The 24,791-nt window shown below is 49.5% G+C and overlaps 2 protein-coding genes across 3 annotated transcripts in view; one reads left to right on the forward strand and one right to left on the reverse strand.

Moving 5' to 3' along the window:
- Window positions 1-285: 285 nt before the first annotated feature.
- IZUMO4 (IZUMO family member 4) lies at window positions 286-16,704 on the forward strand. The gene is made up of 11 exons (XM_065421923.1): window positions 286-520; window positions 7,268-7,348; window positions 10,097-10,168; window positions 11,080-11,106; window positions 11,472-11,547; window positions 11,853-11,900; window positions 13,011-13,025; window positions 13,844-13,891; window positions 14,641-14,658; window positions 15,385-15,407; window positions 16,598-16,704. The coding sequence occupies exons 1-11, from the start codon at window positions 286-288 to the stop codon at window positions 16,702-16,704; spliced, it is 750 nt and encodes a 249-aa protein (XP_065277995.1).
- A 2,290-nt stretch (window positions 16,705-18,994) lies between these two features.
- AP3D1 (adaptor related protein complex 3 subunit delta 1) overlaps window positions 18,995-24,791 on the reverse strand; it is a 68,880-nt gene continuing 63,083 nt past the window's right edge. For both annotated transcript variants that reach the window (XM_065422012.1, XM_065422011.1), the window contains 5 exons: window positions 22,550-22,638; window positions 21,395-21,480; window positions 20,780-20,901; window positions 19,956-20,035; window positions 18,995-19,092 (listed from right to left, as the gene is read on the reverse strand). In XM_065422012.1, coding sequence (XP_065278084.1) covers window positions 18,997-19,092; window positions 19,956-20,035; window positions 20,780-20,901; window positions 21,395-21,480; window positions 22,550-22,638 — 473 coding nt within the window. In that variant the 3' untranslated portion in view covers window positions 18,995-18,996. The remainder of the gene's footprint in view (window positions 19,093-19,955; window positions 20,036-20,779; window positions 20,902-21,394; window positions 21,481-22,549; window positions 22,639-24,791) is intronic.

Below are 24,791 nucleotides of genomic sequence, written 5' to 3' on the forward strand. Positions count from 1 at the left end.
AACCACCCCCTAGCCCCCCGGTTACCCCCTCACCCCCAAACCACCCCCCGTCCCCTTAGTTATCCCCTCTCCCCCAAAACCAACCCCCTGGCACCCCCTAGCCCCCCTCTCCCCCAACCACCCCCTAGCCCCCCGGTTACCCCCTCACCCCCAAACCACCCCCTGCCCCCCGCCGGCCTCCAGAGCCCCCATCAGTGTCCCGGCCTGGCCCCCCCGCGGGTTCCCCGCTCTCTGTGACGCCCCGCGGGGCTGGAACGCGGCCGGGCCGGGCCGGGCCGGGCTGCGATGGGGGCGGCCCGGCGGCTGCTCGGCCTGTGGCTGGCGGCGGCGCTAGCGCTGGGCGCGGCCCGGGGCTGCCTGCAGTGTGACCCCGCCTTCGCCGCCCGCTTCGCCTCCTACCGGCCCCGCCTCAGCCGCAAGTCCTGGGGGCTCGGGGACGTGCCGGCCGCGGGGCGGCTGCTGCGGGGCTGGGCCGGGGACACGGTGCGGGGGCTGCGCCTCAGCATCCCCGCCGAGATCCGTGAGTGACCCGGGACCGCCCGGGACACCCCCACCCCGACCGCCGCCGCCCCGGGGCCGAGCCTGCCACACCCCCTGGGTCCCCGAGTGATGCCGGGACACCCCCTGCGCCTGGGACCCCTCCCCCCGGTCCCTGCCCGTCCTGCTCCCCTCCAGGCCCTGCCCCCGAGTGACCCCAGGGCACCCCCCCATCCCCAGCCCCCGAGTGACACCCCCAGACACAATCCCCCCACTCTGTCCCTCGGGGTCTCCTCCTCCCAAATCCCTGATCAATTCCAGGAGAGCCTCCCCAGGAGCCCTCCCCCATCTTCCCACCCTTTGGGGTCCCCGAGAGAGGAGGTTCCTCTTAGCCACCCTGGGATCCAGGAGTGACACCCCTAAGCACAGCCCTTGCAAGCCCTCCGGGCGCCCTGAGAAAGCGAGGGTCTAGTAGGGTGACCAGATGTCCCGATTTTATAGGGACAGTCCCGATATTTGGGGCTTTTTTTATATAGGCTCCTATTACTCCCCACCCCCTGTCCCGATTTTTCACACTTGCTATCTGGTCACTCTATCCTTCCCTCCTAGGCCTTCAGTGAGAAAGGCCCCGTGCCTAGTCTCTCAAGATAGGAACCTCCTGTGGGCACTTGGCTTTATGCACTGAGATCAATAAGTGCCTCTCAGATCCTCTAGACTAGAGCAGTGGTTTTCAAACTGCGGGTCACGACCCAGTACGGGGTCGCGGAATGGAAGGCACTGGGTCGCGGCAACTCTGGTCAGCACCGCTAACCAGGCTGTTAAAAGTCCCGTCGGCGATGCTGCCTGGCTAAGGCAGGCTAGTTCCTACCTGTTCTGACACTGCGCTGTGCCCCGGAAGCGGCCAGCAGCTGGTTCGGCTCCTAGGCAGGGGGGCCACAGGGTTCTGTGTGCTGCCCCTGCCCCGAGCTCTGCACTCCCATTGGCCAGGAGCTGGGGGGGCGGTGCCTGTGGATGAGAGCCACACGAAACCTCTTGTGCTCCCTCCGCCGAGGAGCTGAACCTGCTGCTGGCCGCTTCTGGGGCGCAGCACGGTCCGCGGTGCCAGGACAGACAGGAAGCCTGCTTTAGCACCCCTGCTGTGCCGCTGACTGGGAGCCGCCCGAGGTAAGCCCCAACCCCATGCCCCAATCCCCTGCCCCAGCCCTGAGTCCCCCCAAACCCAGAGCCTCCTCCTGCACCCCAAACCCCTTATTCCCAGCCCCCCAGAGCCTGCACCCCAGCCCAGAGCCCTAACCCCCTCATGCACCCCAACTCCCTGCCCCAGCCCAGAGCCCCCTCCCACACCCCAACCCCCTCATTCCCATCCCCACCCAGCAGCCCTCACCCCTGCACCCCAACCCTTTGCCCCAGCCTTGAGCCCTTCCCACACCCCAAACCCCTCATCCCCAGCTCCGTTGGGTCACGGGCATCAACAATTTTCTTCAACTGGGTCATGAGAAAAAAAGTTTGAAAACCACTGCTATAGAGAGGAAAGAGACCCTCTAGATACCTCCAGGGGGGCTGGAACAATTTGAATAGTGGGGGTGCTGAAAGTCATTGAACCAAACTGTAAACCATGTATATAATGGAAACCACTTCAAGCTGCACCCCCCAGCACCCCTAGTTACAGTACCTATGGACATCTCCCATAGGCAACTGCTCAGCCTCCCTCCTCCCATTGGTGAGCGGCCCCATCTGACTGCATAGGGGCACAGTATTGCCAACTCCCACGTGTTCCAAAATTAGAATTCAGACCCCCAAAATTATGAGATTGGCATAAAAATTGAGGGTTTTTTTGAAGAATAATAAATGCTAGCTAGGTTCTTTTTATTTGCCGTTGGGGGAGTCACGTTTTCAAGATTTTCTCCCCAACCAGAAAGGCTAGAAACTTACTGTTTAAAAAAAATGAGAAGAAAGAAAAAAGAAGCTGCGATTCTCTTCCTATCCCAGGACTCCAGAAGCTGGGGGTTTAAGAAAAAGACAAAGTCTCATGCCAGATGGCAACACTGGGGAGGATAATCCTATAATCCTTCCATTGTTCAGTATATCTTGATTTTAGTAAGGCTTTTAACACAGCCCCAAGTGACATTCTCATAAGGGAAACGTGGTCTAGAACTCTAGATGAAATTACTATAAAGTGGTGCACACTGGTTGAAGGACCATGCTCAAAGAGTAGTGATCAAACTGGAGGGATGTATCTAGTGGGGTTCCACAGGTGTGTCCTTGGTCCAGTACTATTCGGTATTTTCATTAATGATTTGAATAATGGAGTGGAGAAGATGCTTCTAAAATTTGTGGATGACACAAGATGGGAGGGTTCCTAGAACTTTGGAGGGCAGGATTAGAATTCAAAACAAGCCTGACAAATTGGAGAATTGATCTGAACTCAACAAGATGAAATTCAGTAAGGACAATTGCGAAGTAATAGGAAGGAAAAATCAAATGCACAACTACAAAATGGAGAATAACTGCCCAGGTGATAATACTGCTTAGGGTTACCATTCGTCCGGATTCCCCTGGACATGTCCGGCTTTTCTGAGTTAAAAATAGCGTCCGGGGGGAATTTGTAAATGTCCGGACTTCCCCCCCCATGCAGAGCGCGCGCGGCTTGACAGGGCAGCCGGCCGGATGTGCCACTTGCACTGGGCTCCGGCAGCCAGAGAGAGCCCCTCCTCCACTTCCCCCTCCTTTCCCCTGCAGCTGAGATCACTCCCTCCCTCTCTCCCTGCATTCGCAGATCGCCGGACGTTTGGGCCTCCGGCAGTCTGGAGCTCCTCCCCTGCCCAGCGCGCCGCTCCGCAGCACTCTGCGAGGGCGGGAACCGGGCTATGCACTCCATGGGGGAGTGCAGCAGCGTGTCGGGCTGCGCGTGGAGCCCGACACGCTGTTCTGAGCGGCACGGTAAGGGGGCCAGGGGGTCGGAGAAGGGGCAGGGAGGTTCTGGAGGGGGCAGTCAAGAGACAGGGAGCAGGGTTGGATGGGTCGGGAGTTCGGGGGGGGGCTGTCTGGGGGTGGGGGGGTGTAAGGTTTTGAGCAGTCGGGACAGGTAGGGGGTAGGGTCCTAGGGGGGCAGTTAGGATGGGGGGAGGGTCTCAGAAGGGGGCAGTCAGGGGATAGGGTCCTAGGGGGCCAGTTAGGATGGGGGGAAGGTCTCAGGAGGGGGTAGTCAGGGGACAAGGAGCAGGGAGGCTTAGGTAGGGGGTGGAGTCCTGAGGGGCAGTTAGGTAGGGTTACCATACGTCCAGTTTTTCCCAGACATGTCCGGCTTTTTGGTCCTCAAATCCCCGTCCGGGGGGATTTGCCAAAAAGCCGAACATGTCCGGGAAAATAGCTTTGCCGGCATCCCTGCCCCAGTCCCCTGCTTACCGTGCGGCTCCCGCAGGCTGCGAGCTGCAGGCGGATTCCCCCGCGGCGGCTGCTGCTGCTCCCCCCAGACACCTCAGCTCTGTGTAGCTGAAGAGCCGAGCTGCCCGAGCGCTACCGGCTTCACAGTTTGCCGGGCAGCCCCCAGACCTCCAGACCCTGCGCCCCTGGCCGGGCGCTTCCCCAGCGCAGCCGGAGCCCGGGAGGGGAAGCGCCCAGCCGGGGGCGCAGGGTCTGGAGGCTGCCCGGCAAACCGTGAAGCCGGTAGTGCTCGGGGCAGCTGTTTCGCGGCTGGGAGGGAGGAGGGGGAATGCGGGGCGCTCAGGGGAGGGGGCGGAGTTGGGGCGGGGACTTTGGGGAAGGGGCGGAGTTGGGGCGGGGCCAGGGCCCCGTGGAGAGCCCTCTTTTTTTAATGAGGAAATATGGTAACCCTAATACTGCTGAAAGGGATGCGGGGGTTATAATGGATCACAAATTGAACAAGAGTAAACAATGTGATACTGCTGCTAAAAAGGCTAGGGGGTGAGCTAGGAATTGAATCCAGGTCTCTTAAGTCCCAGTCCAATGGTGTACCCCAGTGATGCCCAGCCTTATTACACAGGAGGGCCACATGAACCTAAGCACAGCCTTGGGTGGGTCAAACAGATTCTACATATACACCTCTACCCCGATATAACGCGACCCGATATAACACAAATTCGGATATAACGCGGTAAAGCAGCGCTCCGGGGGGGCGGGGCTGCGCACTCCAGCGGATCAAAGCAAGTTCGATATAACGCGGTTTCACCTATAACGCAGTAAGATTTTTTTGGCTCTCGAGGACAGCGTTATATCGGGGTAGAAGTGTATTAATAAGATTTAAAGTCATCTGTATTGACTTATATGTTAAGTTCAGCTTGTTTCGTGTGTATTTAGATAGATTGTTTCTATGTACAGTATTGTCTATTTACACATTTGTATAAACTAAATGATGACAAAACACTAATGAATTAGCCGTTAGCGTATTGTGTTGAAGCAGGCTGCGGGCCTTATGAAATGCTCTGGTGGGCCGTGCATGGCCTGTGGGCCATTAGTTAGCACCACAATCTACTCAATAGGCCACACTTTCTAAAAAAGAACTTGTCCCTTTTGAAAGATCCTGGATGGGAAAAGATCAGTATCTGTCCCTTAGGAAGAAATAAAAAACCAAACCCCAAAACTGAACTGACAATTGAGGTTGTGCAAAACCATGTCAACATTTTACATGGGATGTGAACTTCTGAAGTTCTGCTGCTGGGACTTTAAATGAAGGAGATTTTTAAACAAACCAAGTGGGATTTTAAATGTCTCATTGAAACGTGACAAAACCCCTTCTTACATGACTGGAATACTTACAAATCCTGACCTTAAAATGTACTCCAAACTAGTGAGATCTAGCAGGAATTTATGCTATTTGGAGATAATCTATGTTATTCAAGGTGTGTTGAAGGGTAGGATGAGTAGCCATCACATGAAGCTATGATAAGGAAAATGCAGGGTACAGTCCCAGTCTATCTATGCACTGAGAAATGTAAGCTCCATGGCTCAGATCCTCAGAGGTATTTAGGTTCCTAGCTTCTATTGATGTAATGGAAGTTAGAAGTCTACATACCTTTGAACAGTGGCTCTCAGCCTTTCCAGACGACTGTACCCCTTTCAGGAGTCTCATTTGTCTTGCGTACCCCCAAGTTTCACCTCACTTAAACACTACTTGCTTACAAAATCAGACATAAAAATACAAAAGCGTCACAGGACGCTATTATTGAGAAATAGATTATGTTCTCATTTTTGCCATATAATTACAAAATAAATCAATGGGAATATAACTATTGTACTTACATCCAATGTATAGTCCATAGAGCAGTATAAACAAGTCATTGTCTGCATGAAATTTTAGTTTGTGCTGGTTTGGCTAATGCTAGTAGCCTGTTGTAAAACTAGGCAAATAACTAGATGAGTTGATGTACCCCCTGGAAGACCTCTGTGTACCCCCAGGGGTGTGCGTACCCCTGGTTGATAACTACTGCCTTTGAGGATCTGAGCCCAGAACTCTTGGGGCTGTTCGTTCTGTGCAGCGGAAGATTACAAGACAATCAGGGCCTATGGTTTGCACTTCTACTTTTTGATGTATGTTTATGTCATTTTAACCTCATTTCCCTTCCTCCCCAGGCCCCATTCAGTTCATTTGCCATCATGCTGACACGTCTTTCCTATTCCAACTACTGGTACCTTGGAAGTTAATTCAAGGAGCAGATGAACATCTCTTGAGAGAAAAGATTGTTTCTGTTTTACCTTGCCCCTTAGCCTTTGATTGTGCCTGCCCTTCATTAGCACAGATCCAACAGGAATAGTTACATGTGGAAATTTTACCTGGCTCTGCAAAGAGAAACTCGTTTACTAAAAGTTTGGAATCTGTTAAACGGTTCTGAGCTTGACGAATTGTAGCATTCAGAGCATTTCTATTTTAAATGGAGTTTTTAACGTTACTTCCCAGGGACCACTCCAATGTCATTTTCATTTCTTTGGAATCAGAAAAGGTTGGTTATTTTTTGGAATCTTAATTAAAATAAGAGATGATATTGATCGAATACGGTGATGCCACAGCCAGATAAAGGCCTCCTGCTGCTAAATAATCTCCCAGGTGAAAATGAGCCATGTTAAAAATGCATGGCAAAGTGAACCCACATTTTCTAAGCCAGAGGTGGTAATTCTATGAAAATATTCCTGATCACCATTTCTGTAATGGTCTCTGTGTTCGTCGTTTCATTTGCATTCTGACTGGCTTAGATATCTTTAATTCAGCCAATGCCATGTTCATCAAAACAGTATTACCAGCTGCCACGATATTTGCTGTTCTTGCTCAAAGCATCAGCTCCTGGAGTCATAGGAGTATGGGAGAATCTCAGCTTTCACTTTTGGTGGTTTTTTTAAAGTATGTTCCTACCCCTCGTGGTTGTATAAATATGTTCCGGAGGTACCCTAAAGGCTCACAAAATAAGGCAAATTAAAAAAACTGCAAATGTATTATTTTTTAAAAATCTCATGATTTTTAGGTGCCTCACTCCAGATTTTTTGAACACTTGGGATTGACAGTGCTGGAAAAGTGAAAGATTTGTCTGAAAACCAACTTGCTGTAGTTTTGAAGTGAAACTGATTCCAGTACAGAGAACTCACACAAGGCTGTTCAAATCACATAAGCCCCAAACGCAGCATTGAAATGGGTTTCAGATGAAGAGCTTTTAGACAATGTTCCTAGATTCTGTAGCCTGCACCACGGTCACTTTGAACAGAAATTTCACTGATCGTGCCTAAGTGTTCAATATTTCTAGTGACCTCAAGGCGTTCCTTGACTTCTGTTCTACATTCCCAGCTCTGGATAAGCTACATGAAATTGCAGCCAAAGTGTATGAAAAACTTGACATCCTGTTGAGTGGGAAAACGTACCAACCAGGTAAGTTAGTTGACTTGCAAAAAAGGGGATGTGTCGTACAGAAGGGTTGGTGATCTGGGATGTCTGTTGCCTAGTGAAGAAGTGGAATGGGTCTCCATTGCAGGGCTTGCCGTTAAGTCAGGACGTGGTGATGACTATCAGCAGCTGGATGGAAAATAAATGGGAGAAAATATATGAAAATGGAAAAAAATAGATGTTGGGGCTTGATCTTGGGAGGTGTCAAATACAAAACTCCCACAGACCTCATGGGATCAGGGCCATGTTCTGTATTTAATTTCACGGGTGTCTTTTTGTTGACCAAATATAAGCATTAGTGTTATAACTCGAATGATGATCATTTCAGTGTGAGGGTTAATGGATGAAAAAAATGGTTTTATGCCATTTTTTATTGATGGTCTCCAAAGACAGCCAAACAGTGTTTTTTGTTTTTTTTTAAAGTGTGGTTTTTCACCCTGGAAAGATCAGGAATGCTACATCTGGTCTTCCCTGGATTTGCTAGAAGACTCATGGTGATGCGTAGTGGGAGCTTTAAGGCACCTTTTCCCCAGTTATTTCTCAAGAGATTCCTTAAATAGGTTTTAGCAACAACAAAATACAAGTTTTAAACCATCTGAATAAAAATCACTTCCCCCCTAATTAATCAGGTTTCACTTCTGCATGATTTCTGATATCATAGCTTGGTCCCCCAGACATCTGTACAGTCTTCTAGGAAAACAAGATGACAAAACTTTCATTTCCAATGTTAAGAGGAAGCAGGATTTCCCCCCTTTTTTATTTTTAAAACTTTCAAGCTGCCCATCTTCATCATAAAGAGCCACAAACCCAGTTTGTGCAGGCCACCTTTAATACAGATCCAAGGCAATGCAGAAATATTTGCCATACCGGGATTACTGGAGATATAATAAATTATTATTGTAATTTACCGTAAATTATATATTAGCCTGCAGTGAAGTTCTATTTGTATTATTATGATTGTAGTGTGGTAGCACATAGACGCCACACTCATGGACCTGGGCCCAGCGTGCTAGGCGCTGTACAAACACAGAATAAAAAGACAGCCCTGCCCCTAAGAGCTGACAGGCAGACAGATGGGGGAGCGCAAGGAAACAATAAGACAATATTGGTCACTTTCGTTCTCTCACCTAACAGGATCACTAAAAGCGACAGATTAATTGAAACAAAACAAAGCAAATTTCTGCCAACATTGTCATTGTTTCACTAGCTTTGTAAGCGTTCCTGAGAAGGACACAGCTTTCTTTCAGGGGCCAAGGATACAAGCGTAGCAGAAATGCAAGGTACTTGGCTTAGGATCTGGATGGATGGGGAATGAGGCCCTGATTCTGCCACCATGTATGCACTCAACTTCTAAGCACACTAGTAGTCTCCCTGAAGTCAATGGGAATACTCACAGGCATAAAGTTAAGCATATGCATGAATGTTTGCGGAATCGGGTGCTAATTTACGATACAAAGCAAGTGTAGAATATTTTTTCCTCATATGATCTGACAGAAGCAACCCTAGTCCGTAGCACTGCGAATTCCGGTTAAAGCCTGCACTTTTGGGGAGAGAACCCACATTTCTTAGGCCCACTTTCATTCAGTAATATTTTTCGTGTCCCGATGTTGACATGCACGTCGGGAGTTCCAGACGTTATCGGTTTAAATGACGGCCCGAGACTGAGCTGAGTGCTCCCTTGTTGTCTAGAGGCGCTTTCTGATTACCTCTAAAAAGCTGGCAGAATAACTAAAGGGAAATAAAGTCAGCTAGAGTCGGCTGTATTGATTCAGGAACGAAGTTGAATTATAGCCAGGAATATGTGAGCCACTGGAGCTCTCACTTACGATTAGGGCCCTACCAAATTCACGGTCCATTTTGGTCAATTTCACGGTCATAGGATTTTTAAAATGGTCAATGTCATGATTTCAGCTATTTAAATCTGAAATTTCATGGTGTTGTAATTGTAGGGGTCCTGACTCAAAAAGGAGATGTGAGGGGAGGGGTCACAAGGTTATTGGGGGGGGGCCTGCGGTACTGCTACCCTTACTTCTGCGCTGCTGCTGGCGGCGGCGCTGCCTTCAGAGCTGGGCAACTGGAGAGCGGCGGCTGCTGGCCGGGAGCCTAGCTCTGAAGGCAGGGCCGCCGCCAGCAGCAGCGCAGAAGTAAGGATGGCCTGGTATGGTATTGTCCTTACTTCTGCGCTGCTCCCTGGAGAGCTGGGTCCTCAGCAGCCGCCACTTTCCAGCTGCCCGGCTCTGAAGGCAGCAGCAGAGAAGTAAGGGTGGCATGGTATGGTATTGCCACCCTTACTTCTGCCCTGCTGCTGGCGGGGCGCCGCCTTCAGAGCTGGGCGCCTGGCCAACAGCCTCCACTCTCCAGCCGCCCAGCTCTGAAGGCAGCGCAGAAGTAAGGGCGGCAATAACGCAACCTCCCTAAAATAACCTTGCGATCCCCCTGCAACTGCCTTTTGGGACCCCCAATTTGAGAAACGCTGGTCTCCCCCGTGAAATCTGTATAGTGTAGGGTAAAAGCACACAAAAGATCAGATTTCACGGGGGGAGACCAGATTTCACAGTCCGTGACGCGTATTTCATGGCCATGAATTTGGTAGGACCCTGCGTATGATTTAACAGGTATGTTGTGGCAGCACCTACCTGCTAAGCAGGTCAGAGCCCTGCTGCATTAGGTGCCATACAAACATAGTAAATAACAGTCCCTGTCCCAAACAACTTACATCTCTCTCTTTTTAAGGTATTCTCCCTCAACTCCTGCAGTCCATTTTTCAGAACCAGATCCAGCTGCTGCAGAGAGCAATCATTGAAAGTGAGCCTTTTCCCTTTCCTCTGCATGCCACACCCTCAGCTTTGGTTTCTGTTGGTAGCACCTGTAGCTGTAGTAAAGAGGGAGTGGAAAAGAGTGCAAAGGTGAACACGGGGAAACTGTAGGGTTCACGAGTGTTGTGAAGGGAGGGGGCTGGGGTCAAAGGGCTGCTGAGTGTTGACACGAGGCTGTCAGGGAAAGGGCCTGGTGGGAAGGGAGGGGTTTTATCAGACAGTGAGGGCAATTTCAGAGCAAGAGCTGGAGCATGGTGGGGAAGGGGCAGGATGGCATGTAGTATCTGTGAATCGCCGAGTGGGCTGGGGACGGAGGAGCTGTCAGGCAGGACGGGACTCAGCAAGTCTGCAGAAGATCCTGGGGCCTAGAAGGGAGATCTCATCCTGGGCAGACGAGGGGAGATTTCTGAGTAGGTCAGGGATGGTCTCCAGCTTTGTGGTAGGGCTAAGGGGAAGCAGAGCTGCGCTTTGAATTGCCTGCATGACACCATGAGAACTGAGACGCCAGGGAAAATGAGGGTGTTACAGTGCTTGAGGGGAGGGGATAAGTAAGATCATGGGCAGAGTAGCAGGTCCTGGTTTTCACACCAGAGAGCACTGAGGAAGCAGTGCCAAGTGGTTAGAGCACTAACTGGGGACTTCGGAGACCCAGGTTCAATTCTCTGCTCTGCCACAAACTTCCTTTGTGACCTTGGAGAAGTTCCTGGGCCTCAGTTTCCCTTCTGTGCAACAGGGACAGTAGCACTGCTCCACCCGGGGGGTAGGAAGGATATAGCAAAGAGTGTGAGGCACTCAGGTGCTGCCGTGATGAGGGCCAGATAAGTACAGTGTCTCTTGTTAATGGCGATCAGTTGAAACGAGGGCTCTTTAACCCTAATGAACTCTCCCTGCGTTCCCTAGGCAGACTGGAGTGTGAACGTCACTGTGGTAAGCCAGGGGGGGTTGCGGGGTTCATTGTTAATGATTTAGCTCTGTGGTTCTCAGCTCTTTCCACCTTGCAGCCCCCCTTCCAGTTAGCCATGCGGGGAGAGCAGGGTGGGCGTGACCCCAGACACCTCTTCCAGTCCCTGTTTTGAGACCCCCGATCTAAACAAAAAGCATGACGGTGAATCCGCCCAAATCAGTCCAGGTCCCATTAAAGTTAATGGCAGAACTCCCATGGGCTTCACGGGGGGCTGGGATTTCACCCCAGACCTATAATCTCCACTGTTCCAGCAGCGACCAGAAGTTACTGCCAATATGTCTAACAGGCGACTTCCCCACGCAGTCAGTTTCACTCTTGTATGTTACAGGAATCTTTAGATATGATGCTGTCTCCTGCATGAATTGTAACGTCTCCAGACCAGCTTGCTTTGGATATAACTGCGAGTAGGGAGCACGTCTTTTTATGGAGTGTGTGTGTGTGTGTGTGTGTGTGTGTGTTTGTGTGAGAGAGAACTGCCCATCAGCTCCGGCTGAGCCCTGTGGCTGTACTGTACCCAGGGACATTGGTAACTGCCTAAGAGAGGGCAGAGGAAGTATACATCTTCTTTAAAGAGAATAGATTATTAACAGGGCTGTTGATTAACCAGGTGGCCCTACTATAAGAGAAACATCTAAAAAAAGTCCTTACCCCACCCCTCTAACCATCTACCTATCCACAGGTGTGTTCAAACCTTCCCTTTCTTCAACAGGTCATCAGAAGAATGGGAAACAGCCTTGAAAGGCCTTTTTGATTACATGTAAGTGTCAGCTCGGTGTTCGGCTTTCCAGGATCTGTCACTAAGGCTGTGTCTACACTAGGAGAAAGAGGTTAAAAACACATTTTCCTAGTGAAGACAAGGCCTTGTGGATGGTGTTGGTTTAGGTTTTTAGTTCATTACACAGGGTTTTTAAATGAGCTTTCCAAATACAATACAAGGCTCTGATCCCGGAACCCTTACTCACACGAGTAACTGGAATGGGACCTGTTTGCACTAGAGTAGATAGTTTAGAAAAACATCCACTCCTGCTTGAAAGATTGCAAGTGGTGGAGAATGAAAACCCTAACCAGCAGGGGTCAGCAGTTTGGGGGGAATGCACGGGGGCGGGAGAGGCCCCAGATTTAAGAGCTACTTTGACCCTCTTTGGTCCCTCATCTAAGAGAGGGTGGGCGTCGATGGGGGTGGGGATGCTGTTCTGCTTTCTGTTTCCAGCATCTGCACGGCGTGCAGCGATGTAGCTTTGGCTGCTTAGCTGCCCTCGTGCCAGGAAAGCAGAGCCATGCACTGATGGCTTGAGGACAGGGGGAGAAAATGATGGGCCCCTAAACGGAATGATGTTGTTACCTTTAAACCCGGTGTGGCTCTGAGATGGGAGCAGGGAGGCAGCAGCCCCGTTCAGATACTTTTGCAGGCGAGGAAAGATGTTGAAAGCACCATGCCTAGGAAAGCACTGAGCTTCCTCCCCACAGCACATGCTGGGCTGGTGTCTTCTGTCCCTGTAGCAATAGCTGTAGGAGGTAGCACTGGCGTGGTAGGCTCTGGATTTCCTCTTCTCTAGCACGAGAATGACAGTGTTAGTTTGACATTTGCTGCTGGAGACCTTTGCCCAGGTTCAGAGCTCTGTGCTCCGGGGGTTATTGTAGTGGAACTCCACTGGAGGCCTGACTTGGTAGCCATCAGTGCAGTATTGGGTTGTCTGTGTCCTGCCCAGCCCTTTCACACTGAGCTCAGGTGGGCACCATGCTGGGCCGGCTCAGACCGTGTCTATAAGGTTGAGTCCCAGAGCGAGGGCGAGGTGAGAACCCACCATTCAACAGCTGGGGGAAATCCCTGACATTCCTATTTCAGTGCGTGTTTCTTCTTTTTCAGAAACAAAATATACCGGTAAGTGGGGCATTTTTTCCTTACCAGTTGGAAGGACTCCAGGACCAGTAGCAGATATTTTCTATCTACCTCTAATACTTTCCACGCTGGTGACTCGCTGGAGGGAAACAGGGACGTGAAATGCTGCAGCCCGTTCTCTGACCCCTGGGCTGATGGTTTCTAATGGGACACTGAAGGCATCTGTCCTGCAGATTCTCCTTGGGGTCAGATTCTCCTTTCACTGACCGTTATAAATCAGGGGTAACTCCATTGACTGCAACTGAGTTACACCAGGCTAAGTGAGAGCTGAATTGGGCCTAGCCTGGCGGTCAGGGTGTTAGCCTAGGACTTTGAAGACCTGGTTCAGTTCTCTCCTCGGGTGAATCATGTCTCTCTGGCTCAGAAATCAGTGGGAGTCAGGGGCCTATCCAGCTTTGAGGAGCTGGGCCTTAGGCCCCGTGGGGGTAGTAGCTGGTCTCTACCTGCATTGATCAGTGTCAGCTGGTGGAACCACCCGCCATTGATTCAGGGCTGCAGGGACCAAGGCTGCGTCTTCCAGGAGCAGTGCTCTGAACACGATGGCAGACTCGGCACAAGTGAAGGAGAAACTCCCCCGTTTAGGGGCTCAACCCTCTGAGCCTGGATGGGGAGCTGCAACCCCTCTTCCAGCCCTTCCTGTGGCAGTGCAGGGGGGGGGGGGGGGGGGGAAGAGGCACTGAGCTGGAGTTAACCCCTTGTTCATGGGGGACCTGGTAGTGCCCTTGCAGCCTGGCTCAGGGATGAATTCTGTATGCTTTCCTCTGAACTGAAGGGCCTCTAATCTCATGTTTTCTCCTCAGGCAATCAGCAAGGTGGCTAGTTGCCTTGAGAAGGATCCCAGGCTTCCAGTGAGTGTCTGTTCGGCTCCAGTTTGGGCTTCAGGGACCCAGTTCTTCAAATGGCCTCCCTGAAGGGCAGAGATTCCTTTCACACAGCCTAGGGAGCCAGCTGCCACGAAGCATTCCAGGCCCATGCCAGGCCTCGGCTGCTGAGTGCTCCTCCAGCACAGAGATACACCCAGTTCCTTAGAAGAGGACTGATCCTTCCGTTCTTTTCTCCTGGGCTCAGCCCTTTTAACGCCTATGGATGAGAAATGAGCGGTTATTAGGCATTGCACAGCTATATTCCCCATGCACTGCTCTGACAGTCACCTCCCATTGCTTTGGGGAGTGGGATTAGGACCAGGCCGTTCAATCCTACAGTGACTGCTCCGCTTCTTAACTCATATGACGACTGTGCTGTGTATGGCTGGTCAGTGCAGAAGCAGCAGGGTCGAGAGGGTAGGCCACTGGCTGCGATTCCCAGCTCTGCCACGGAGACAGCTGGGGCAGTTCCCCCTTCCACCCAGGGTCTGTTTAGTCTGTAAACTCTTCAGGGCAGGGACTGTCTCTCGCTGTACAGCATGATGGGGCTCTGACCTTGTCTGGGGTCAGTGGGCTCTACCATACTGATCTGTAATCCCAGGATAACTAGACTCCATCCTATTCTGGTGAAAGCAAGCTAGCTTTCTGGCTCAGAGGATTGGGGGCAGGGGTTGGTTTTTGACAGCAGTGCTCAGCTACCACCCAGCTCTCTAATCAGCCTCTTTGTCTTTCAGCAATTGCACATCCACCAGGTAAGTAGGCACCAGGAAGGGGACTTGTTAATTTGAGCATAAACTGTAGCCAGCTTCCTGCTCTCTCAGCAAAAGAGCCTCAGTGTTGAGGGGAATCTTTTCTGAGGGATGGGGCTATAGAAGAGCTAGATTATCATTTCCCTCCCACCTTGCTCCTGCCCTATGGGCCGCCTCCTGCCCTCAGAAGCACATTGCAACCATCCTTGGAAGCAGTGGGGGTACAGTTTCATGCAACTTTTAATAACTCTGCGAACAGACAAGCCTACTTGAGTATTGAGGTGCCATGGTGAAGCCAGAGAACTATATGCAACCCCCACTGAATTATTTCAGATTTTCCTCCCTGCTTCTTCCCCCTAGTGTAATGAACATGGCACTCCTGTCCCAGGACGGGCAAGCAGAGCCGTTGAGGTAAATGCAGCTCTCCGCCACTACGCTGCACTGCTGCCCACACCGTAGGAACTCTGGCTTTGCAGTCACTTTTGTGGCCAAAGCTAGTGTCTTGGCCCTAGTACTTCCTGCTGAGAGCAGTCACGACCCTCTAGATTTAAGGAGGTAGAAAACAATCTTCACAAATGGACTAGTTGTTGCTTTTACTAGGGACTGTGTTTAGCGGATTTCCATCCACTGAGAGCGAGCGAGCGCACGTGCCCCTTTCAGCCCCTGCAGCATTTCATTTTTTACTAGAAAATTATTAATCTTGAATGTTTTATTCTCCCTTCCCTACAGCCCAGCAATGCTCAACTTTAAAAGTAAGTTTGCAAATAGAGGATTTCTTATAGCTTTAAGGGGCTGGGGGCTAGCTGCGTCTGCGGCTACAGTTGACTTTTTCCTCCGGGTCTCCCTGGCCAATAGCAGCACTGCTAGAGACAGGAGCCGGTGTTGGCCAGCATTCTAACCATGGTGTGGACCTGCTCACCAGGGATAGAGGAGATGGAGCCAGGGCCGGCTCTGTTGGCCCTAGATGGGGGGTGGCTTGGGGATACATGTTTAGCAGAATCGCTAGTGTAGACACCACAGGAAGGGGCTCTCCAATCTGCACTACTGCTGGAGGTTATTGGCCTGCACAGAACAGTGGAGGATGCACTTTGCAGACGTCTGGGGGACAAGGACGATGACTGGGGTCCCTCGTTCAGCCTCCTGGAAGGTAATGGTTTGTATGTGTTTTGCCATTGTTTGTAGGGCCTTAGCAGGAGTTGAAGTCTAAAAATGAGTAGAAGAGGGGACACAGAGGGCATTTCCTAAGGGAAAAGTGAATTAAAACTATCCAGTACGTGGAGCTGGAGCCAGCAGGTGTCCAAGTCTGAAAGGCAGAAGCTGGATTTAAAATGCAGAGTGGTTAGCAAAAGTCATAATCCTCACACCAGCTACACTCATGTTCTCCTTCAGCATGCTGTTTCCATTTGCCCTTGGTTGCAAATGCACAAGAGGGGGCATCAGTGCTCCTCTAACCGTGGGACTGATGCCAGGGCAGGCCTTCTCCATGCTGCCCCGCCCCGAGCTCTGCCAATGCACCTCACCTGTTAATTGTGGCTGTTTTATTAAATGGCAATTTTTCTTGAGTCGAGACTAGGTCAAACCCTTCCCTGCTGCCCTATGGCATGTTGGAACAGAGTTCCGTTTTCTCTGCCCTCAAAACTGAAGCCACAGTAAAGATATACAAGCCTTTCTGCACTGTGGTTAGGAAGGCTCCAACCATCTGAGAGCAGCTTTTCCTTGCTCCCAGCTGGAGCATCTGTAAACAGGCCATCTTTCTCCCAGCTTGAGTTTCATTGCAGATAGCGGATTGCAGCTCTTTGCTTCAAAATGATGTTTCCTCTACTGCCGCCTCCTTTCCTGGGTACTCAAAGAGATTGCACTAGTTCCATTCATCACATGGGCTTAGCTGTGCTTTTCAGACCAGTCCAAGCGCTGATGGGTTTTTGTTTCTTCTACCTCCAAGGGATAAAGGCCAGCATGTCTGAGACTTGGCACAACACACGTGTGAACAGGAAGACTACTGGATGGCACAAATACAGAATCCCCCCCACCAAAGTGATAGACTGCTGAGCTGTGATTTTTTAAATGAATACTTAGAATGTATTAGGTGTAAGGGAAATTAAACAGAAACGATCAGTGGAGTGCTATGTTATACTTCTATACATCATCACGTTTCACACACACAACTCAAAGGCGATTTAATCAAAATGCATCAAGCCACTGGACAGCAGGAAATCACTTTTTACCCGAATGCCTGCATAGTTTCCCTGCCACTTCAGTTGCATTAATAAGCTTCTGTATTCCACTCCAGAACTGGCTGCAATTACAGTGACAGCTAAAATGATCTCTTGAAAATGGTTTATAAAAACCTCATCCACCACTCTTAATAAAAGGCTGTAAGACTAGAAAGGTATTACAAAAATCAAAATTAACTTTTGTTTTGAAATTTTATTAGATCATCTTGACACAAAATTGTTACAGCAGCTTGTGGTCTTTCTTCGTCAGGGAATGTTGATAGCAAATAAATTCTTTAATATAACACATCAGACAGTTTCAAAGGTCTAGAATCACTGCACAGGATTCTTTAAGAGAAGACTCTACATGCTAAAGTGACAGTTTTCATCCATTAATTTTTTAATTCCCCCACCCCCACTAATTAAGGAACGTTATCATCCTTTAAGACAACTGTAATATGTTCAGTTTCTAATACACAAACTGGCTAACCAAGGGAGGTTGAGTGTCAATACCAAACCAGACCACTTCACCAGCACAGGAGCCTGCCGCGAAAGGATTCCGGCAGTACACAAGTGCAATCAGACAGCAGACGATGCTGGTCCTAGCAATAAAACCACAGCAGAGCCTTTCGAAAAACGCCCTAACATGGGAAGAGTGTAAAGAGGCACAATGTGTCTAACAAAAGGTAAGATCGGGATCAGTTCTGATCTCACCCTTTGTCCCCAGGCTGTAGGGTTGTTATCAGTCTGCTGTGCAATACTGACATTTGTTGGAGGGGGGAAGTTGCCAAAAACTTAAGTGCAGACATTGTCCATGTCTATCTCCTCCACTGGAGCCCTTTTGGTAGTAGCAATTGACAGTTCTTTACCCACATCTCAAAGTAATAACCGTTTAGTGCATTCCAAGTCTGCTGGAAATAGAACAGCACAAGGAATTGAAAAAGGAGAGATTTTGGAAAGTGATGCCAGTTAGGAGTATGGTCCTCATTTGTACTTCAGTGACAGAAAACTCCCTTTCCAGTCAAAGATTCCAGGTGAACTCTCAACAGCACAGAATGGAGTCAATTTATCAGACCCTCCTTTATACCCTTGTAGTAACTCGTACCACAAACACAAGTGTGTAGTGTTCTCCATCCACTCCCGCTCAGCCCCAATTATACCTTGGCTGCTGGCACCTGGCTATGTCCAAATCTACCTTCATGAAAGCAGGGCCAGCACAATGCTCCAGGGACCAATTAAACACATTGTCATATCTCAACATGGATAACATGGGGACAGACGTTTTGGAGCAGGAGGTATTTTAGGTGGCTATTTCTCCAACCTGCTACTGGTCAACCTCATCTGCCACATTATAAACAAAATAAAAAACAGGAACAAAAAACCTTTGGATTTCCAGTTTCTTTGCTACATTCTAACTTTTCAGGAATGTGAAATTTCAGTGCACTTTACAAAGCACATCAGCAGAGATCACTTATGGGGAGATGTTTAATAGGCCTTGTTTTGGGGATGAACAGGAGCAGAGAGGACTAAGGAGTCAACACTTTTCAGCCCATGGTTTAGCTGTCGTTAACAGAAGGTAAGGCCCAAGGCAGCTACCATAAGCAGAAACCAAGGAGTGTCCCAAACTCTTACCAGGTGCCTACTGATTAGCTCTTACGATATCAAGGATGTTGATATTCGGGACCAAGTGAGCTTGAGAGTAGGAGGTGGCTGCCTTCAGGTCCAACACCAGCTTCTGCTAAAAATATACACCTACTAAAGCAGACATATTCCATAGACAAGGGCCAAGGCAACCTTCTACGTTAACAATGCTACTGATAACATTCTGCTCCATATGGGAGGCAGGGTGTATTGGATTGCTGGGAACTGCTGAATAAATAACCCCCCAAACATGTCAGGATCTCACTGGGCTGGAAAGGGTTAACATCACAGTTGGTAAAAAGATTCCAAATAAAAAAGGTAACATACAGCCTTAAAATGTCTAAACTGCAAACAATGGTGGAGTTAACTGAAAAGCACGTGCCCCGAGATAGTACATGCGTACGAGGGAGAAACGTAACACTTGGATCTGTTTGTCTTACACTTCTTTAAGTGCATCTCTTGTAGTTGCAATATTTATAAAGACTATTCAGCACTTTGATAATGTCTCTTTCATCTCATCCAGCAAGTTGCTCAGCAGGGTGGAATCATTACATTTTCCGTCAACGGATACTGAATTCTCTCCCTTTTAAAAAAAAGAGTGAGTCAGTTAAGCCCCTTCTTTAGTAAGGGCACAATTCTACTCCCAGTGGAGCCAGTGGGAGCCAAGGCAGGCCCTAGGTCTGTTCTTTGGGAGGGTGAACAGGCAGTGGCTGATTAGCCACTGAGCCAATGGGGCCTGTGCCCAGGCGACCTGCACAACTGGGGGACGCCCCCGTGCCCCGATCTTGCTCCGCTGCAGCAGCGCCAGGCGTGGGAATCCCTAGCGCCCCCCGACACCATCAGAAGCCGCGGGACAGGGGAAACCCCCCTTCCCCATCCCCAGCAGAAGCCGCGGGGCAGGAAGGGAGGGAGGGAGAAGCAAGCCCCAGCACCCAGACCTCTGCTGCAGCCCTGGCACTGGAGGAGCTCTCACTCCCCGCTGCACTCCAGGGATGTGGTGCAGGGTCAGAGCTTCTCTGGTCTTGGGACCGGAGGGGGGAGGGGAGGGGAGGGGGAAAGGAGCAAAAGGGGTTGTGGGACTGCAGAATGAGGGGGGACCCTGGGTGGAACAGGGGGCAGGGCCGCAGGCAGAAGGGGAGTGACCCCTGTGAGCCCCCTCTGCCCTGTACCAGGGCCAGGGCCCCAGGAAACCTTAATTCATCTCTGGTGATAAGGTATGCTCTGCACAACGGCACTGGCCCCTGTTCATTCAGTCACAGGACAGCATGAACAGAGGTACAGGGCAGAGGGGGCTCACCAGGGGTCACTCCCAAGCAGCTGTGCTGGCTGAATGAAGCCACCCTGAATCCCACCCTGTACGATTTTTATGAACGGGGAATAAAAAGGATCCCAGATAAGCTAGTTTCCACCTGACTGCGCCATTGCAGAACCTTAAGGAGCACTCACCTTTTTTACCAGTAGGCAGACATGATGACCTTGGATAGAACGACTGTACATTGATGCACAAGAGTCAACTCGTTCCACAACTACAGAAGAAAGCAGTCATTTTTATTTAACAGCTTTTTCTACCTTCTCCTAAAAGAGTAAATACAGCCGCTGTCTGGGCCCATCCCGCTGACAGCGACCTGCCCCATGAGTTAAGGATGCCTTAACCGTCAATTTGCTTGTTCAAATTTTTGGGCTATTTTGACATATTAAGTTTAATTATGATGTGACTTCACAAAACTGACCTTCTTGCAGCAAAGAGCATATTTATCCAAAAGCTGTTAATTTAGCCTAACAAACACTGGCCATTTTAAAAGCCACGCCGCTCTGGTGAAGAACTGCTGGGCACCAGGATGTGGTGAAGACATTCCACTTTAGTCTAGTCATTTAGAATTTGCAAGTACTCCAAGATATAAAGCTAAATTCTTCCCATTCCAATTACATTTAGTGCTGGTGATTGACAGCACTGGAGGCTGAAGTATTCTCTCCACAGAACCAGCAGCACTGGCTCCCAATGTGCCTCACTGAACCGGACAAATTATTTATACAGATCCAGTGGGAGCTGATTTTGAATGGTTCAGGATTTAATTAGTTCCTTCTGGGACAGGACCCCTGTCTACTAAAACTGGGCCAAGATTCCTTCCTCCAAACTGGCTTCACCTGGACTGAATTTGAATCAATGATCTAGAGCTTAAGAGCATCTACCTTCCCTAGGCCAAGCTAGTCCCTTAAGTAGTAATTTCAGAACAAGAAACCTTGCAGCAGGTTCTGTGTTAGGAACTCACCTGAAAAATGATGATAAAAACAAATCTTTGCTAGTAGATGTTGGAAAGAAATGCTAATTCCATCTACTTTTATAGAACTCATGTGCAGATCTCCAGACTCCAGAAGCTTGGCGAAAGCATCACTGCAAAAACATGAAGGAGGGATCATGGTATACACTTAGGCTACAAGCCCATGCTAAGCTCTTTCGTGACAGCACCATGCAGGCTTTAATGAGTCTAATAGTGCAGCAGCTCATATACAATTAAGATCTAGCAGGAGACTCCGGTTTAGGAGTGGAACTGGGATCTAGCCTCCAGCTGTCTCAGGGTATCCCTATGATCTCTGAAACAGGGAGAAGGAGAAAAATACGCTGCTTATTCAGCGACCTACTTTTGCTAGCCCATCACACACCACGATTCATGTTGTGTCAGGGTAAAGGGGGATGGGAGGACGTATGTTTTAAGTAAGGAGTAGGTTACATTTTCCTCAGAACAGAAAAACTACAAATAGAAGCAACCACTGGCTGGGAAAGTCAGGAACATGCTGCACATCTGCAAAGCTGGCCCACAGCCAAAGCTTCACGTGGGTGCCAATGGTGCCCAGGGGATGTTGGCGCCCCCTCGGGTGGCACTTACCTATAGCAAGGCGTTGTGATCAAGTATGAAGCGCAACTGAAGTGCAATTTGAAATCTAGTTTTTCATGGGTTGAACCTTCATCGTTCTGCAACAGGTCAAAGGAAAGGAGATGAAGGGGAGCCCGGAGGCAGCGAGAGAAGGTGCCTACCCCAACCTACCACACAGAGGCCTGGATGAGATTTCACTGACTGGCTCTCAGGTTAAGCATCCCATTAAGGCTCACGCCTGAAGGGCTAGCTGGGGACTGAGGGGTGGAGTTACTGCCACGATTAGGGAATTTGACTTTGGCCACCCAGCGTATTAAGAGATGAGTTTGGATTTTTTGTCTGTGCATGTAGAGGGGTTAAAGGACAGTTTAAACACAGTGAACCAGACGGATCTGGCCAAGTTTTAAACTCCACGTCCTGCTGAAATAAAGACTGAACAGACTGAATTTGGCCTATCACACTGTGATCGAGTTTCACAATTTGGGAAACAGCCTGAGAAGCAAACGAACATTTCCTGTTCCCCATCCTAGGAGAAGGGTGGATTTGCAACAAAGCTTATAAAAATCGAAAATTGAGACAACAACAATGGCTCTCTCAGAGTTGGCCGTCTACTTGGATTTGGCGCTGCAGCTTTATGTTCAAATACTTTACTAATGTGACTACTTGTTGCAATTAGACTAGAAACAGCAGATTTTGAAAGGCCAGAGCTTGGTACTTAAACCTCTTAGCCAGCTCCACTCTTGCTCTCAGCATTACACCCAGTTACTATCCATTTTTCCAGCCCGTAGAGCTATGGAGCCTAGGTGTCAGTGTAGAACTGATCTGGGAAAGCTGAAGTCATCTCCTGCTCGCCAGTGACATTGAGACTGACCTCCCCGCCTTCCCAGGCAGATGTCTCCCTGCAGTGAGCCGCTAGCTAACACCGAGCAGTGCAATCTGAAAACTGTCACACACTGCCAGGAGTGACACTTCAGGACATGCTCATTTTATACTCAGGATGCTTTTTGTACATCACGTAAAATACTTCCCAGGTTGCACAATGGGCTGGTGTAGCAGAGGTGAAATGACGCTCCAGAGAAGCCCTAAAGCAGTGCCTTCTAGCCATGTCAAGCTCCCCAATGCAGTTCCAAAGGAAGGCGGGAGTAGAGAGTTTAAAGCCGCACTTACTTTCACTATAAAGGACAACGTTCCTTTTAGCTTCTGAGCCATAACAATGCTCTGAAGAGTAAACACAAACTGGGCTTCGTTAGAGATTCCTAGTGTGAAGAGAGGAGAGAGTGGAGTGAGGACATAAAAAGGGATTTGTGTCTCTTATTACGTGGCTAAGATTTTAATCATTAGCGTTATGCAGCAGCACAGGAGATAGGCACTGAGCTTAACCAATGCCTGGTTCTGGACCCCGATCAAGACTGGGATTTTCAAAGGAGCCTAAGGGGGTTATGCAGCCAACACACAGAAAATCAATAGGAATTGGGCACCTAACTCCTTTGGGTCACTGAAAACACCAGCCTAAAGCCAACTACCACCATCAGCTGATATCTGTCCAGTGACCCCTCCTGGCAGGATATGTATTTCACAACAGAGAGATAGTAGATTTCACTTAATGGAAACATACTGCTGCCAGTGTTATAACGGGATTCAGATACCGGTAATGGCATGCCACTTACAAGCAACTTTCTTAAAAAAAAAAAAAAAAAAAAAGCATCACCAGCTGGCATGTTTGTGAGGCTGCAGCCAGGGAAAGAAGTGCTGGGATGGGCCCTCCCTGGCTGCAGCCCTGTAAACCTGCCTGCAGCTGGTGCTCAGGTCCTCCCAGTGCTTCCTTCTGGGGCTGCAGCCTGGCAAACCTGCCCGCAGCGTGCACCACACTGGAGGTAAGGGGCTGCAGGCTGGGAGGGGAGGTTGTGGAAGGGCCACAGCAGGACTGCATTGCAGACATTGGAGCTGCATGGGACCTCTCCCCGGCACTCTCCAGGCCGTACCCTGCCAGGAGACAGCACACAGGGAAGGAAGCACCAGGACATGCTGAGCCCCGACCACCAGAGAACGCAGGGAGAAGAATGGTGCAGCCCCCATGCGCTCCCAGCATCCCTGCTCCCTATAGAAAGCCCCAGCATCTGGGCTGCAGCACCCATGCCTGCAACTACCCTATCCACAAGCAGGTTTGCAGGGCTGCACCTAGGGAAGGTACATCCCAGAGCAGCAGCTTCCTTCCCTTACTGCTGCCTTGCAAGCCTGCCTTCTGCCGATTAGCAACTGCCTGCTAACAGCAACCTTCTTGCTGGCAACCGGAACTGTTAATAAGCAGAATTTACTGTCCTATACAAGCCACTTTTACTTACATACATGTAATACTCTGCAGTGAAAGCACTTTATAAATATTAAATATTAGAGGGATGTTCCTATTTCTCATGCTTAGCTGTTAACATGCAAGTGTATGTAGTGGATTTTTTTTTAACAGTATGTAACAGTATTACTCCTTTGCCCCTCAATAGTGCTTTCCATTCACCCATCTGAAAGCACTGTAGTGTCTCTAAGCCTCAATACTCCTGTGAGGGAATTAACCCCCAATTTACCACAAGTGAAACTGAGGCCCAATGCAGTTAAGTGTCTCAGAGCAGCCAAACCCTGTGATCTTATCATGCGTCTGCAATCTTTGGTGTAAGTTTAAGGTCTGGATTCAGGGGATTAGGGGAGAATCTCAGCGTTCACGATTGCAGAGAAAAGCTTGAGAATGTGACCACAGTGCAACCTAAAGGTTCAGCACCCAGAAAGCAAATAACTCCGTACTATAAAAAAATCACAAGGAGCCTGGTGGCACCTTAAAGACTAAGATTTATTTGGGCATAAGCTTTCATAGTTAAAAACCTCACTTCTTCAGATGCATAGAGTGAAAGTTACAGATGCAGGCATTCTATACTGACACATGGAGAGCAGGGAGTTACTTCGCAAGTGGAGAACCAGTTGCGAAGTAACTTTCACTCTATGCATCCGAAGAAGTGAGGTTTTTACCCACGAAAAGCTTATGCCCAAATAAATCTGTTAGTCTTTAAGGTGCCACCGGACTCCTTGTTGTTTTTGTAGATACAGACTAACACGGCTACCCCCTGATATATAAAAAAATCTTCATTTTTAAGCCAATTGTCATTTTTGCGTGCTGGGGGTGGGCAGCCCTGGTGACATCCAAAGTACATCAGCCTGTGGCAGAGCCAGGAAAAGAACACAGGTAGCCTGATTCCCAGTCCTGTGTATTAGCTACTAGGTAGCAGAGTCTACCACTACCTGTAAGTACAGTTACTGGAGAGTGGGTACATCTCCAATCCATCTGAGGGGCTACCTAGCATGCAGACTAAGCAGCCCCACCAGATACAGTGGCAAAGCAACTTTCTGAAAAGTAGCAAGTAGCTCA

Source organism: Emys orbicularis, chromosome 24 (assembly GCF_028017835.1).
Source record: "Emys orbicularis isolate rEmyOrb1 chromosome 24, rEmyOrb1.hap1, whole genome shotgun sequence".
NCBI lineage: Eukaryota > Metazoa > Chordata > Testudines > Emydidae > Emys > Emys orbicularis.

What these genes read in the sequence shown, in the direction of transcription:
- IZUMO4 (XM_065421923.1), top strand. Translation starts at nt 286, where the DNA reads ATGGGGGCGGCCCGGCGGCTGCTCGGCCTGTGGCTGGCGGCGGCGCTA. An exon ending in GGAGTGTGAACGTCACTGTG is followed by an intron (nt 11,107 to 11,471) that starts GTAAGCCAGGGG and finishes TGTATGTTACAG; the next exon opens with GAATCTTTAGATATGATGCT. An exon ending in TGCTTTGGATATAACTGCGA is followed by an intron (nt 11,548 to 11,852) that starts GTAGGGAGCACG and finishes TTTCTTCAACAG; the next exon opens with GTCATCAGAAGAATGGGAAA.